The 15,539-nt window shown below is 37.9% G+C and overlaps 1 protein-coding gene and 1 pseudogene across 1 annotated transcript; both read left to right on the top strand.

Annotated features, from left to right (window-relative positions):
• The first annotated feature begins 885 nt into the window (after positions 1-885).
• LOC101653792 lies at positions 886-1,595 on the top strand (annotated as a pseudogene).
• A 6,640-nt stretch (positions 1,596-8,235) lies between these two features.
• LOC101654111 (olfactory receptor 5D18-like) lies at positions 8,236-9,186 on the top strand. Its single transcript, XM_004708489.1, has one exon. The coding sequence runs from the start codon at positions 8,236-8,238 to the stop codon at positions 9,184-9,186; it is 951 nt and encodes a 316-aa protein (XP_004708546.1).
• Positions 9,187-15,539: the final 6,353 nt, after the last annotated feature.

Here is a 15,539-nt window from a genome sequence, read left to right as displayed (position 1 = left end):
AGACCCAATGCCCATCTGTAGACAATTGGACATCCCCTCACAGAGGGGTCACAGGGACTAGATGAGCCAGTCAGGGGGCAATATAGCACTGATGAAACACAAAATTTTTCCTCTAGTTCTTTGGTGCTTCTTTCACCCCACTATCATGACCTCAATTCTACCTTACAAAACGGATTAAACCAGAGCATGAACACTGCTACAAATAAGAGCCTGCAACACTGGGAATCTGGGATAGATAACCTAACCACCCAGGGCCAACAAGGAGAGTAGAGATACCAGGAGGATTAGGGGTGGGTGGGGAAAGAATTGATCACAAGGATCAAACTATAACCCCCTCCCAGGGTGATGAATAATGGAAAACTGGGTGAGGGGTGACAGAGGACGATGTAAAATATGGGAATAATAATCTATTATTTATCAATGGTTCATGAGGGAGGGAGGGCATGGAAGGGAAGGGGAAGAAATAGGGAGCTTATATCAGGGCCTCAAGTGGGAAGAGAATGCTTTGAAAATGATGATGGCGGCATATATGCAAACATGCTTGACACACTGGATGGATGTATGGGTTACGTTAAGAGATGTAAGAACCCCCAATGAGAGTATTTTTGAAAAATCATGATAGACACTGAATATGTCTCATATGGTCCTTTCCATTTTGTATTGCTAACTTAAAAGTTTTGTTTCTCAAGACACAAAAAGGTCTTACTTTTTCAACAGGAACCAAGAAAATCAGAGTGCTGGCCAAAATTTATCCTCTTGGGCTTTTCAGAATACCAGGACTTACAGCTGCTCCTCTTCCTGGTTTCGCTCAGCATACGCACAGTCACTCTGGGTAGCCCGGGTATGATCATGGTCATCAGGATCAGTCTGAAATTTCTCTCCCCTATGTAGTTTTTCCTCAGCCATTTGTCCTTTGTGAACTTCTGTGAGTATTCAATAGCTACACCCAAACTATTAGAAAACTTGGCTGTGGAAGACAGAACCATCTCTTTTACAGGAGGTGTTATGCAATTCTTTCTGCTTGCATATTTGTGGTGAGAGAAACATTCATGTTGGCAGTGATGGCCTACGATTGGTTTGTGGCTGTTTGTAACCACTTGATGTATACAGTATTAATGCACCCTAAACTTTGTGACTTGCTGGTGGCTGCCTCATACTCTTGGAGTATAATCTGTTCCTTGATACTTACCTGCTTTCTCTTGACATTATCCTTTTGTGAGACTAACTTCGTAAAGAACTTTGTCTGTGAGCATGCTGCCATTATGTCTGTGTCCTGCTCTGACACTTACGTTAATCAAAAGATCGTTGGAGTCTTTGTCATATTTAATGAAATTATCAGCCTCCTAATAATTCTCACTTCATATGCTTTCATTTTCATCACTGTCATGAAGATGCCTTTCCCCTGGGGACACCATAAAGTATTCTCCACTTGTGCCTCCCACCTGCCACCACCATTTTCCATGGAACCATCCTTTATCTTTAATGTGTGTCCAATCCCAAGGCTCATGGCTTATGATCAAGGTGGCCTCGGGGTTTTACACAGTGCTCATCCCGATGCTGAACCCCTGATCTACAGCCTCAGGAACAAAATGTGAAGAATCAGGCAGAAAGTTAATTAATACCAATTTATTGTGTTCCAAAATCTAAATCCATTTATACATTTACATGTATATAAATGCATTATATATAATATATACTTAATAAGAGCAGTGAGAATTAAGCACTAACAAATCAGTACCTGAATCTATGATAACCTTCTAGTTCAACTTTAATATTTAGTAAAATGACGTTAACACTAGAAATATCATAATAAAGTACAATTCATACCAATTAAATGCTTTTATCCATAAATCGAGGAGCTTTGGGGGCACAGTGGTTATGTGTTGGGATGTGATCTGCAAGGTCAGCAGTTGAGATCACCAGCAACTCCTCAGAGATAGATGGGACTTTCTACCCTTGTAAACGGTTACAGTCTCAAAAACTCACAGGGGCAGTAATACCCTGTCCTATAGAGTCACTATGAGTTGGCATCAACTTAATGACAGTAAGTCGTTGTGGCAGTGGCTTTCATAAATTATCATACAATGTTTATTTCTTAGTATACATGACCATATACTTCTCCAAGCCAACTTTCAGTACTCTTTGAGTCACACGATATAATGAATATTTTTTAGATAATGTGAAAGTTACAACTCATAATGAGTAAGTTTTCTTTTATGTTATAAAATAATATTGTAAGAACTGGTAGGAATACAAATCTAACTATATACAAATGTTAGTGTAGTTTCAGATGGACCGTCCTGTCATTGGAAAACTTTCTGGGTGGCAATAGTAAATCTCACTGCCTAAAATGATCTGAACCTGGTGCAGTTGATATATTTGGTAATATAAATTGCATTTATTTTATTTCTTTGGTTATGCATGCATACTTGAAAGCAACCCCCACTTCTCTGTTGGCAAAACCACAAATCAGATTTGAACTTAAATCCAGGTTCACAGCTTATGAAATCAATCACAGAAAGCCAGGAGCAAAGCACACATTGGAGTTTCAAAATGATTTAGCTCCTTTCATTGATCAAAGCCTGTTTGCAACCCCAAACAACATTTGGAAGCCTGGAATTTAAAATTGCAGCAATTTATAAAGTAGACCTTATTGTTCAACTGCTATTGAACCCAAATGAATTTATGCTGCATTTTTCATTTACATTTATTGCCCTATAGACTAAGCTGAGAAAACTGAAAACTGAAAGAAACAATCGCTTTGGTTCTTCTCAGTGGTGAGTTTTATTTTTTACTTATTTATTGTTTCAGTGGTGAGTTTTAAAGTGGTCTTTTTAAAAGGGTTTCAAAGTCCCTTTTGAGTGATTTAACTGATGGTTTAACCTCAGTAGAAATGCCAGGGTAAGTGTGCTAATGTTATCCACATAAACTCTCATGCCTTAATTATTTAAAATTAGTGGGAAATAATTTTGTTGTCTACCCACTCTTAAAATTAAATTATGCATGTACAGTCTCTACACATTTGTCCATTACAACTTATATATTGCTCCGGTGCTGACTAGGTTTCAGTGAACCTTGCAGACTCAAACAGACTAAGAAGAAAGATCTGAGGAAACTCTTTCTGAAACTCAGCCAATGAAGTCCCTGTACATCACAATAGAGCATTGTCTGATCTGCATGTGATTATGGGCATGGTGCCCAACCAGCCAGTATTTCATAGTCAAACAGGTTACTGCAGATCAAGGGAGACATGTTTATAACAATTGTAAACATGAACCCGATTTAGCTGTTTATATGTGGGCCACTCACTTGGCTAAATCTATCAATATTAGGCACATTAAGAATCTTAAATACTTTTGATAATTTTAGTACTTAAATGTCACTGCATATTTTTGTGCCTTAAAATACTCTGGCCAAGGAAACAAAGTGGTTACTGAGTCACTATTTGACACCATTTTATTTCTTCCTTGATTTTTATTTGAGGATAAATTTAGGAATTACTTAGATTGATTTAATCTGTCATCACTGTGACCTTAATCGTTGTACTGAAAAATATAGCTATAATTGCAGTCAGGACACCTAACAACTAGGGAACCTCAATGCAATCACAAAAAATGGAATCAAATGACAATATAATTTTCCATGAACTTTTTGAAGGCCCTTAGTATCTCCACAGTCCTGGCCCCTCAAAAAAAGCATATTCAGAGTATAATATGACTGGGTAGAATGTAAAACTATTTAAAGTGTAATGCAAATTGTTATTTCTACACTAATGGGTGGACAAAACTATAAAAGACAAATAAAAATGAAAAAAAAATTCAGGTTTTTTTTTTTTAGAAATGACCAGTTTTCTTTTGAAGATTTTCCAAAGTGGCCTCTCTACAAAGATAAACAAGTTTTTAAGATGCAAAAATAATTAATTATTTAGAAGAAATTGCACCCTAAATTATGGAAGAGATAATTTATTCCAATTATTGTCTTATAGCTCATAACAATAAACCCAATCATGATTCTCTGGGGTCCAAATCCCTAAGGTCTAGAGGTAAAAAAAACAACATGGTCCTGGAATTTAACTCTCAGATCTATGGCTTGTGAAAGAAGATCTCTACACTAATTTCAAATTGTATTTTCAATTGGAAAAATAATTATCGGATTGTTTTACTGAGTTCCATCTTGTAAGACTATTCTTCAAACTGTAAATGAATGAAAAACATGTAGGAAAATTTCAATTTTGAGCAAGAATGAATATGGAGGTTGTTCATTATACAAAGAAAGCCTTTATTTAAAAGTACATCAAGAAAATTCTGTCTTTTGGTGAGTTGATACCATGTTGAATTATTGTTTCTTTCTTGGGTGAAGAATACTAAAATGTAGCAAATATGTTATAGAGAAACTTCATGGACTGAGTTAGAGTGATATTAATTTAGTTCGGTGGATGACATGTATTCCAGGTGCAGAATTCTGCTGAAATCACCCTTAGGACTATTATGCTGAATTTGAAACTTTGTCTTTCATTTCCACTACATATATAGTAGTGTTTATAGAGACATAGTAAATGAAATGCTTGTGTTTAAGAAGTGAGAGGACATTATGGTGTAAACTAAAATAAGCGATATGCACAGATACCTATGCATGCATAAAAAACACAAAATAGGCAAGGCTTTGTATAGAGATTGGAGATTTGGTGTAAAGAAATAGAGCAACAGGGAAAAAAGTAATTTGCATGAATCAGCACACTGTTCTTGACAAAGTTAATGAGGGGAACTCATCATTGAAAGATACAAAAGCATAAATATTAAAGAACGGATTGAGCAAGTTCAGAGGAAAAGACAAACAAATGAGAAGGCTTTAATAATTTGTTTTGACAAATAAAACTTTTAGGATTGCATATTTGTATGAGTGGATAGCAGCCTTTTGTTATCTATTTCCTGTAAATATTACAGCTACTACAGAAAATAGGCCAGCATTTTATTCATCCATCCATCCAACCATTGCCATCTATAGATCCAATCAGTCCCATCCCTGAAAAGCAATAAAACTGTTGAGAATAGAGTTTCTAATAAAACAGTTCTCTAAACTGTATTTTTAAAATTTTATTTTTAATACCATGAACAAGGTATCAATTCAACTACAATAAAAGTTCCAGATTCTTAAATTAATTAAAAATAAAACAATGATTATTTTCATAAAACTATCCACAAAGCACTATTGCAACACTTTGAATCTTGTATGCATTTTTATATAACTGGTAAACTTATAAATATACAGTGTAGGCCTTGTCTTCCAAATGTTGGTGAAATTAATGACAAAGTAGCAGATTTATTTGAATTGCTTCTTAACCTTTCCAGACGCCTTAGACACATTTATTCAAATTAAAATACGTGTTAAGTATAGTTTGTTTACTCTTCCGAGCTTGACATAAAAATAATATTAAAAGTTTAACAAGTTGCCAAAAGTCATAGACGATTGAAAAGGGGACTGGTGATTGTTAATAGTGACAGAATTGAAGTTATACTGAAGACATTCCAGGAAGGCAAATAGACCTGAATAAAAGCAAGCAGATCATGGTGCCATACAATTAAAATGAGCAGTCTAGTAGACAATACTGGTAATACCGAAGAGCCAGTAGCATGTGGAATGTAACAATGAGGTCACCCTTCTCAACATTGTTTATTAAATACAGGGTTTTTGGATCACCAGTAAACCATGGACAAACTTAGCAGTTTAGATAAATGACTGCAAGTGCTCAGTTTATTGGGCATAATTAGATGTATAACACAGAAAAGAAGCTTATTGAGTGTGGTCCATCTTGTCTTGGCAAAATTTCTCTAGGGAGCTTACGCTTAATTCTTAGTGTCAATATCATACCTGAAGGGTTAATACTTTATTCAGACTATTGAGCAGACCCTCTGAAATATTTAACAACCAGTATGTGGACTTCCATGGAGAAAAAACACACTAAGGATGTTTACTAAGGAACCCTAGCGGTATGGTGGATTATGTGTTAGGCTGCTAATCACAGGTCAGCAGTTCAAAACTAACATCTGCTCTGTGGAAGAAAGATGAGACTTTCTAGTCCAGTAAAAAACTATGGTCTTTGAAGCACAGAAGGGCAGTTCTACTCTGTCCTGTAGGATTACTATGAGTCTGAGCTGAATCAATGGCAGTGAATTTTTTAAAACATTTTTTTTAAATTGCTTCCCCAAATAGAAGAGCAAAAGGCCTAGTAAATTATAATCAGATATTTGATGTTGTATATGATAGAAGAGGAACTATCCTTAAATCCTGTAATTCCCACCTCTCAGAGATAGATGCATCAGGATTTGGAATGTAACAGTAATGACAAAGATGGTTTATGAAACAACTACTTAAAAGAAATACTCAAATATATAATGGACTAATGTGATTATTCTATGACAGGTTGTGAGAAGGGATCCTTAATTGTGAGGACAGGTGCTTTAATATAAGGAAGGGGCAGTAGACATACACACATGCACACACACACACACACACACACACACACACACACACACACACACACACACTCTTGCTCTTGGCATGGATGAATTAACCTGGATGTAGAATCATTAACCAAGGTCCCTTGGTGACTGTGGAGCAAGTTTGCTTTAACAGCCCAAAGGCTTCTTACTATAATCCAAGTTTGAGAACCTTTACTGACTGAGTGCTTCGATAACTTTGTCATGAAGTAAAAGCAGATTGCATCTACAAATTCTTAATCTGAGGTGATATGATCCAATGAATGCAATCTGAAAACTTAAATTTAAAGACTGGCCTTTTTTCTTTTTTGTCAACATATGAGACAATATAATAGATGCCTCAAAAACTGTCAATCCAATCTTCTATGTAATAGAAAGAATAATCTTATAGCTGAGGGGATTAGTGCCCATGGATTCGAAAGCAGGCTCTTGGTTATTATACAAATCTAAACCCACTGCCATCGAAATGATTCATAGAAATGCCCCTGTGGATTTCCCATCTGTCACTCTTTAGGGAAGGAAAAGACCCCACTTTCTCCTATAGGACAACAGAGGGTTTCAAACTGCTGATCTTGCAGTTAGCATCCCAATGTGCAATACCTGCTCAAGCAGGGTTCCTCGTTATTTGAAAGGCTAAAAATGTACAATTCAGGATGGGTTCAAAGTGATAGTAATTTATCTTCCATATCTACAAATCAGTTTCTAGTGTTTTTCTTTAGTTTCAGTCATGTAGAATTTCTAATATTTAACCTTCATGGTTTTGTTCCAAAACCATGTTCACATTTCTTAATAATACATATTCTTTTACCAGATCAGAAAAGGATATATATATATATAAAATCAGTGATTAATTACTGGTAGCAGATAGTTTTATTACTTTTTCTTTTTGGAAACATACATTTTTTGTGCTTCATCATGATAAACAAAGGGATTTCTTTTCTCTTTCTTTTCAGTGTGATATATGCTACAAACAGACTACACAACCAGAGGAAGACAATCAAAGTGAATCTTTTAGGAAAATCTCCAAAACATTTTTGCAGAATATAGTTAACTTTAAAAGAGTGAGCATTTTGAGCCATTGAACTTGGGATAAAATGGAGTGAATAAAGTTAATAGTGGATCATTTTGACCAGACTACTGAAAATCTTTTTTGAAGTAGCTGTTTTAGGACTCCTTGAACACTTGTGAAATGTTCACTATGCCATTGCACACTTCCTTTTACTAAAGGCAATAGAGTATGGAGAGAGATTTTTTTTTTCAAGGAGAGATGTTTTTTCATTGAAAATATTTAATATTTACTTATATTACATTCTTGTCTCATTAAAAATGTCTCAAAGCCATTTTGTTTGGATTGAATGTTTATTGTGACCTTCTAAAATGTTTTACTGATTTTGCATTGTGTTTACTCTCTTATATAATTGCATTTTACTATGAAATATAATTTTTCCTACATATCATGTCCATTTATAGATCATTCGTCTCAAATAATGATATCAACAAATGCTTTTTCCCCCCAGTGAAGGCACTAAAGAATTGAAAAAGATAGCTAATTGTCCATCAAGTTAATAACAGCAAAACCAGCAGGGCTAAAAATCCAAAGTGGACAGGAAAGGACAGTCCTGGTCTCCATCGGTTTACATCTGTTCTCTCCAGCGTTCTTCCTATGCCTCACTTCCCAACCTCACCCCACAGAATCACTTTTCTGGGCTTTGTTTGTTTGTTTGTTTCCACAAGAGCCATGGTACTGGCGAGGGGAAACCAAAGCTCTGTGTCTACATTCATCCTTTTGGGTTTCTCAGATTACCCCCATCTCCAGGTACCCCTCGTCCTGGCATTCTTGATCATCTACACAATCACTCTGGTGGGGAACCTAGGCATAATTGTGGTTGTAAGGATCAATCCCAAGCTCCATACGCCCATGTACTTTTTCCTCACCCACCTATCATTTTTAGATATCTGTTATTCCAGTGTATTTACACCCAAACTGCTAGAAACTTTGGTTGTTGAAGTCAGGAGTATCTCTTTCAAAGGTTGCATGGTGCAGTTTTTCTTTATCTGTGCATTTGTGATTACAGAAATGTTCATGTTAGCGGTGATGGCCTATGACCGGTTTGTGGCAGTGTGCAATCCTTTGCTCTACACAGTCGCTATGTCTCGTAAGCTCTGTGCCCTCCTGGTAGCTGGGACCTACACATGGGGTGGAATCTGTTCCATGACGCTTACATATTCGCTTGTGGAACTGTCCTTCTGTGGCTCAAACATCATAAACCACTTTGGCTGTGAGTATTCGGCCATCCTCTCTCTCTCCTGTTCTGATATTTCCTTCAGCCAGACAGCATGTCTAATCATTTCTACATTCAATGAGACTAGCAGCCTCCTGATTATACTTACTTCCTACATCTTCATTGTGGTCACCATTATCAGGATGCCTTCCTCTGGGGGACTCCATAAAGCTTTCTCCACCTGTGCCTCCCACCTGACTGCCATCACCATCTTCCATGGGACGATCCTTCTGCTCTACTGTGTGCCCAACTCCAAAAACTCATGGCTCCTGATCAAAGTGGCCACTGTGTTTTTTACAGTTATGATTCCCATGCTGAACCCCTTAATCTACAGTCTTAGGAATAAAGATGTGAAAGAAACAGTTAGGAAGTTAATCATCGCCAAACTGATTACTCATTCTGCATAATTAGACACACCACATATTGATATCTATATCTATAAAGATAGATAGAGATAGAGATAGCTGAGTCATATCATTTAATCTTATGTCTCAAATAGTTCCAAAAATTGTATTCAATTTTCTTTTAAATAAATTTTGCTCTAAATCAATCCAGTATCACATAGCCCATGGTTTACAATCTTCAGCATGCTGTGCAAGTTTTTCTGGGTTAATTTTGAAATAATTTTGAAATGATACCTTTGTTTTCTTGTGGTATCCAAAGAAGTATATTTGTTATCCCCCCACTGGACACTACAGCACCTGGGTGAACAGGTCTGCAACTATGAATTTATGACATGCACTAGGGTTGAAGTCATTCCTAAGAAAAGACCAGGTTTATAAAAATGTTGAAAACTTTGATAAGCACAAGTTTTAATGGATCTATATCTCTGCTTCTCAGAGCCAATTCATTTGACCCAGTCATACAAACGTAGGAATAACATAGAGCGAGCCCTGCTGGTGTAACGGTTATGAGCTGGGCTGCTGATTGAAAGGTTAACCCTGAGACACAACCAGCCACTCCACAGAGGAAAGACTGGGCGTTCTGATCCAATAAAGAAGGCCAGTCTCAGAAACTACAGGAGCAGCTCTACCCTATCGTATAGGTTCATTATGAGTTGTCATCTACTCTATGGTAGTAGGTTTATGGTTTTGAAAAAATTTTTTGTTGTTGTTAAAATTGGTGTGTCTGCTCCCCATTTTCCCCCTCCTTCCCTGTTCCCCTTTCCCTCATGAACCCTTGACAATTTATAAATTATTATTCTGTCATATCTTGCACTGTCTGACATCTCCCTTCACCCACTTTTCTGTTGTCCGTCCCCCAGGGAGGAGGTTATATGCAGATCCTTGTAAAATGGTGAGCTGCTGCCAGGGGTTTAAGTGGAGAGCAAATGTTTTGAGAATGATGAGGACAATGAATGTACAAATGTGCTTTACACAATTGATGCATGTATGGATTGCGATGAGTTGTATGAGCCCCTCATAAAATGATTAAAATTTTTGGTGTGTCTGGGCTTGTGACATTCTTTAATCAGTATCCCTCTCCTATTCCCAGCCTAGTCAGAATCTGAGACTTTTAGGGATTGAACAGGGCATCATCAGCTCAACAACCACTGCTGGGCACTTGGCTGTGGTTCAGAGTCTGGAAGTAGCTGTGGTTTGAAGATGGCAGCCTAGCTCTACAAGCCCAGTTCCAGCTTCTGTGGTGCTTACAACTCAGCACCACTCTGCCTTTTGGTGCCTTCCAAGCAAGCCCTTCCTCCCTGCCCCAAAGATATACAACAGGGCTTCAAAGAGTGCACAGAATTGTTCTGTCATCTTTTCATGTCATTTTCCCAGAAATATTTTGCATCCACCCCATATGCCCCGGGAGAAAGACAGACCTTTCTATATGGTAGAGTGTTACAGTCGCAGAAAATAACAGGGACAATTGTACCCTGTCCTGTAGGGTCACTGTAGGTCGACATTGACTTAGTGACAGTGATAGTTTACATATATCCATTTGGACATTACCAGATCAGACATTATGTGCTGAGTAATTGCATTATATTCTGGATAATGAGGTTGAAGATAATAGTTTTAATAATCTTCTTAGAAGCGGATCATGTATGGAAGATCACACTTAAATACACTTAGGCTGGGTGAGACCTCCACTTATTGTTCCTAATTCTTCCTGTAATTCAAATGACATCTTTACTCTTTCTTTTTCTCTTTCTTTGGGTACCCACAAAGAACTCAATAGTGCAATAGACATTTTGAAAAAAATCGAAGAGTAGCAAAATGTGGATCTTGAGCATAAAATCTCTAAACCCTCAAAGAAGAGGCTGACAGGAACATGCACATTTGAGAATTACAGGATACAACGTATGATCATTGTAATGTGTAGGCGTTTCTATTTGCATGTGGACGAAGCAAAAATTCTATTCATAGCAGATGGAAAAATAAAGCACTACAAGACAGAGAACCAATGGGAAAATAAGCCCTATCAAGTGGCCACGCACTGTCTAGTGGAGCTGGATCAAGTAAACATGCTGGCACAGTGGGCTAAGTATTGGGTTGCTCACCACATGTCTTTCTCTGGGAGAAAGAGGCTCCCGCAAAGATTCATCACTTTATAAACTCCATGGAGCAGTCCTCCTCGGTCCTAGACAGCTATTTGAGTTGAAGTGGCTTGATGACAGTGAGCATTTGGTTTTATTTAGCCAACAATACTTGCCATAATTAAGCCAAATAACCTCGGACAATTTGGCAAGTTCTGCAGAGAAACATAGATTTCATGCTATCGCTAATTAAAAAAAGAAAAAAAGAAAGAAAATTGACTGTTAGAAAAAAAGAGTAGAAAATTACTCAGCCAGGGTTGCACAGAATACTTTGAAGATGAAGATTTTGACTTAATCCTGTGACTATAATCTAGTTGAGTAATGCTAAATTCTTAAGCAATATGACAGCGGAGAATCTACTGAGATATTGTCTTACAGAAATCACACAGAGATGATGACCTGGAGCAGCTATAAACTGATAAATCATAGAGGTTAATTGAGGAAATTTAATTATGTTTGGGGGACTAAAAGTACTCCACTGACATCTATTGATATTTATACTGTCCAGGATCATGTGTTTTCCATATTGAATTCCCAAGATGTGCAAAATGCCCATTGCCATCAAGATGAAATCTGATTTTCAAAATCCGTGTAAGGTTTTTGATATCATTTGTCTTAACTATATTTTTAAATTATAATAATGATAATATTTATTAAGTTCCAGAATCCATTCTATATCATTTGCGCACATTATAAAAAGGATTCCTGTCTAGTCTAATGATTTATTTCTTGTCTTTTTAAAAAATTATTTTATTGGGGGCTCGTAAAATTCTTATCACAATCCATACATCCATCCATTGTGTCAAGCACATATGTTCATTTGTTGCCCTCATCATTCTCAAAACATTTGCCTTCTACTTTAGCCCTTAATATCAGTTGCTCATTTCCCCCTCCCTCCCCCCACCATGAACCCTTCATAATTCATAAATTATTATAGTTTTGTCATAAGCTACACTGTCCAACCTCTCCCTCCTCACTCTTCTCTGCTGTCCATCCCCCAGGGAGGAGGCAATACTTAGATTCTTGTAATCAGTTCCCCCCTTTCTATCCCACCTTCTCTCCACCCTTCAGGTATCGCCACTCTCACCACTGGTCCTGAAGGGATCATCTGTCCGGGATTCCGTGTGTTTCCAGTTCCTACCTGTACCTATGTACATACTCTGGTCTAGCCAGATTTGTAAGGTAGAATTGGGATCATGATAGTGTTTTGAGGAAGCATTTAAGAACTAGAGGAAAGTTGTATGTTTTATCATTGCTACACTGCACCCTGACTGCCTCGTCTCCTCTTCACAACCCTTCTGTAAGGGTGTGTCCAGTTGCCTACAAATGGACTTTGAGTCTCCACTCTGCACTCACCCTCATTTACAATGATATGATTTTTTATTTTTTGATGTCTGATCCCTGATCCCTTTGACACCTCATGATTACACAGGCTGCTTCTTCCATGTGGGCTTTGTTGCATCTGAGCTAGATGGCTGCTTGTTTACCTACAAGCCTTTATGACCCCAGATGCTATATCTTTTGATAGCCGGGCACCATCAGCTTTCTTCACCACATTTGTTTATGCACACATTTGTCTTCAGAGATTTTGTTGAGAAGGTATGCATCATGGAATGCCAATTTAACAGAATAGAGTGTCCTTGCATTGAGTAAGTACTTGAGAGGAGGTCCAATGTCAATCTGCTGCCTTAATATGAAACCTGTAAATATATGCACAGAGATCTATTTCCCCACCATACTATATAGATATATTTACATAAGTACATACCTGTTTTTAGACCTCTATAAATACCCTTTGTCTCCTAGTTCTTTCCTTTACATCCTTTTACTTTCCTCTTGTCCCACTATCATGCTCAGCCTTCTTTTGGGTTTCAGAAATTTCTCTCAGTTACATTGTCCTTGCTGAATCCCTATCAGGTCTCTCACACCCTCCTTGCCAGTAATTTTGGATGACTTGTTGCTCCCTTGTCCCTGGGTTGGTCAACACCACCTCCTTTCCCCCACCCTACCCTCCTCCCATGTGCTGCCGAAACCTCTAGACTGTTCATCCAGCCTATCTTATCTAGATAGATCTTCAGAGATAATAATATGCACCAAAAAACAAAGCATAGTGAGACAAAGTGACAAAAGAGAACACAACAATGACAACAAAAAAGAAAACCAATGACCTAGATAAGAATAAATTAATTTAAAAAAGAAAAAGAAAAAAAATTAATTTAAAAAGAAAGTATAACTTGGAAATAGATCAAGGTCTGATTTTTGACCTCTAGGCATGTCCTCCAGTCAAGTCTGATGGGGTGCCATACTCTGACCCCAGAGTCTATCCTTTGCACTTCCTCAGGAGCTCCATGCTCTGCTCCCCCTGTTGCTCTGCCACATGCCTTTAGTTTTCTGCCTTGGTGTCCTGGGGTCAGTCTGGTCCAGTCCCGACACCAAGTCTCCAGTGTTGTCCCCAATAGGGGCATGGGTTAGCGAGGGACATCATGTCTCATATTGGGATCAGTCATATGGTCTTCTCTGTGCATTGGCTGTTCGGAGCAGGAATATCATCCTCCAGGCTTGGTGGCCCAGGATGTGCTCCATTGTCTCTTCCTCCCCCTTCATTTGCCCCTCTGTGCTCTGATCATACATGTCCCTGTCCCCTAGCTGCAGCTTCAGTGCTGTCCTCTGAAGTAAATTCTTCTTTGGGAGGGGAAGTTTTCAACGTAGCTGGTATTGGGGCCCAGTCCTCAGGCCCCTCCACCGCCTCCCCTCTCTGTGCCAGCATGTTGCATTCGCATCCCGGAACACCAGATTTAAGTCTGGTTCCTCTTTCTCTGTGGAGACACAAACAATAACCTCCCCTTGGGTGGGTCAGTGCTCAATTCCCCCGCCACATCTCTCTCTTCCATAGTGGCTGTACATACCGACAGGTCCAGCAGCAGTGGATGAGAGTTCCTAAATCACCACAGCCCCTCCAACACTTGTTGCTTTCTGATTTTTTTTAATTGGGCTATCTTTGAGGGTGTTAGGTGGTATCTCATAGTTATTTTAATTTGCATTTCTCTTAAGGCTAATGATCAGGAACATTTTCTCATATGTTTATTGGCCATTTGGATTTCAGACTCTGTGAAACTTCTGTTCAGGTCTTTTGCCCACCTCCTAGTGGGCAGTTAGTTTTTCTCTTATTGTAAGCTTGCAAAGTATAGTTGATTTTAGTAATAAGGCCTTTGTCTGATGTGTCATTGCTAAAGATGTTTACCCAGTTGGTGGGCTCTCATTACTCTCTTGGTGAAGTCCTTTGATAGTCTAATGACTTATTATTACACTAATAATTGTCACATTATTAAGCACTTCACTTAAAAGATTAGGAAATCAAGGTTCAGAATAATTAAGAATCTACCTAAAGTATCTAAGTTAATAAATAACAACAAAGAATCCTAATCCGATTGAGTCCATTTTGACTCATAACATATTATACAGAGCAGAACTTCTGTAGATTGTCTTCTTGGCTATAATCTTAATAGAATCAGATCACCAGTCTTTTCATCAGCAGCCGCTCAAGGTGTTTTTTGAACAACCAAGTTCATGGTTAGGAGCTTAACCCAAACTGTACTGCTCAGGGACCCAATCAATAACAAATATAAATGTACCATAATTATATGTCAGTAGGAGTTCCGATGGTGCTGTTTGGTAATCATTAGTGCTTCAAATCTTTCTGAGGGAGAAAGGTGAGGCTATCCAGGCCCACAAAGATTTACAGGCTAGGCTATCCTATATGGCAGTGGGTTTAGCTTTGGAAAGGGCATGTGTCCATGTCACAAGGTTATCTGGTCAAGAATCCAACAGTGTGGGATATCACGGGACTAATGTGTAACCAATTGAAATGTTTCAACAAGCTGGAAGCACTCACTCACCCATGCCAAACAGCCTGGATAGCTGATAAGAAAAGAGCCACATTTGTACCCAATCCAAAGAAAGGTGACCCAGCTGAATGCAGACATTATAAAATAATATTATTAATATAATGTACAAGTAAAATTTGCTAGAGTTTGATTCCCCATGGCTATGAAATTGGATGTAAAATACATGACTTTGCAAATTTAGTTCCCAAGTCTGTCTCACTATCAAGAGACTATGTGTCTCTAATGTTTTCTTGAATATAAGAAAATGTCATTTTCTTGTATTTCAGTATCATATTTTGGATGAGCTACTTTGTCAAATTACAGCTTTTAAAAAAAT

Source organism: Echinops telfairi, unplaced genomic scaffold, assembly GCF_000313985.2.
Source record: "Echinops telfairi isolate 266 unplaced genomic scaffold, ASM31398v2 ScPeMD7_60;HRSCAF=208, whole genome shotgun sequence".
In the NCBI taxonomy this organism is placed as follows: domain Eukaryota; kingdom Metazoa; phylum Chordata; class Mammalia; order Afrosoricida; family Tenrecidae; genus Echinops; species Echinops telfairi.
The sequence above is the reverse complement of the archived record's forward strand: the minus strand, read 5'-3'. Positions and strand labels throughout refer to the sequence as shown.

What these genes read in the sequence shown, in the direction of transcription:
- LOC101654111 (XM_004708489.1), top strand. Translation starts at nt 8,236, where the DNA reads ATGGTACTGGCGAGGGGAAACCAAAGCTCTGTGTCTACATTCATCCTT.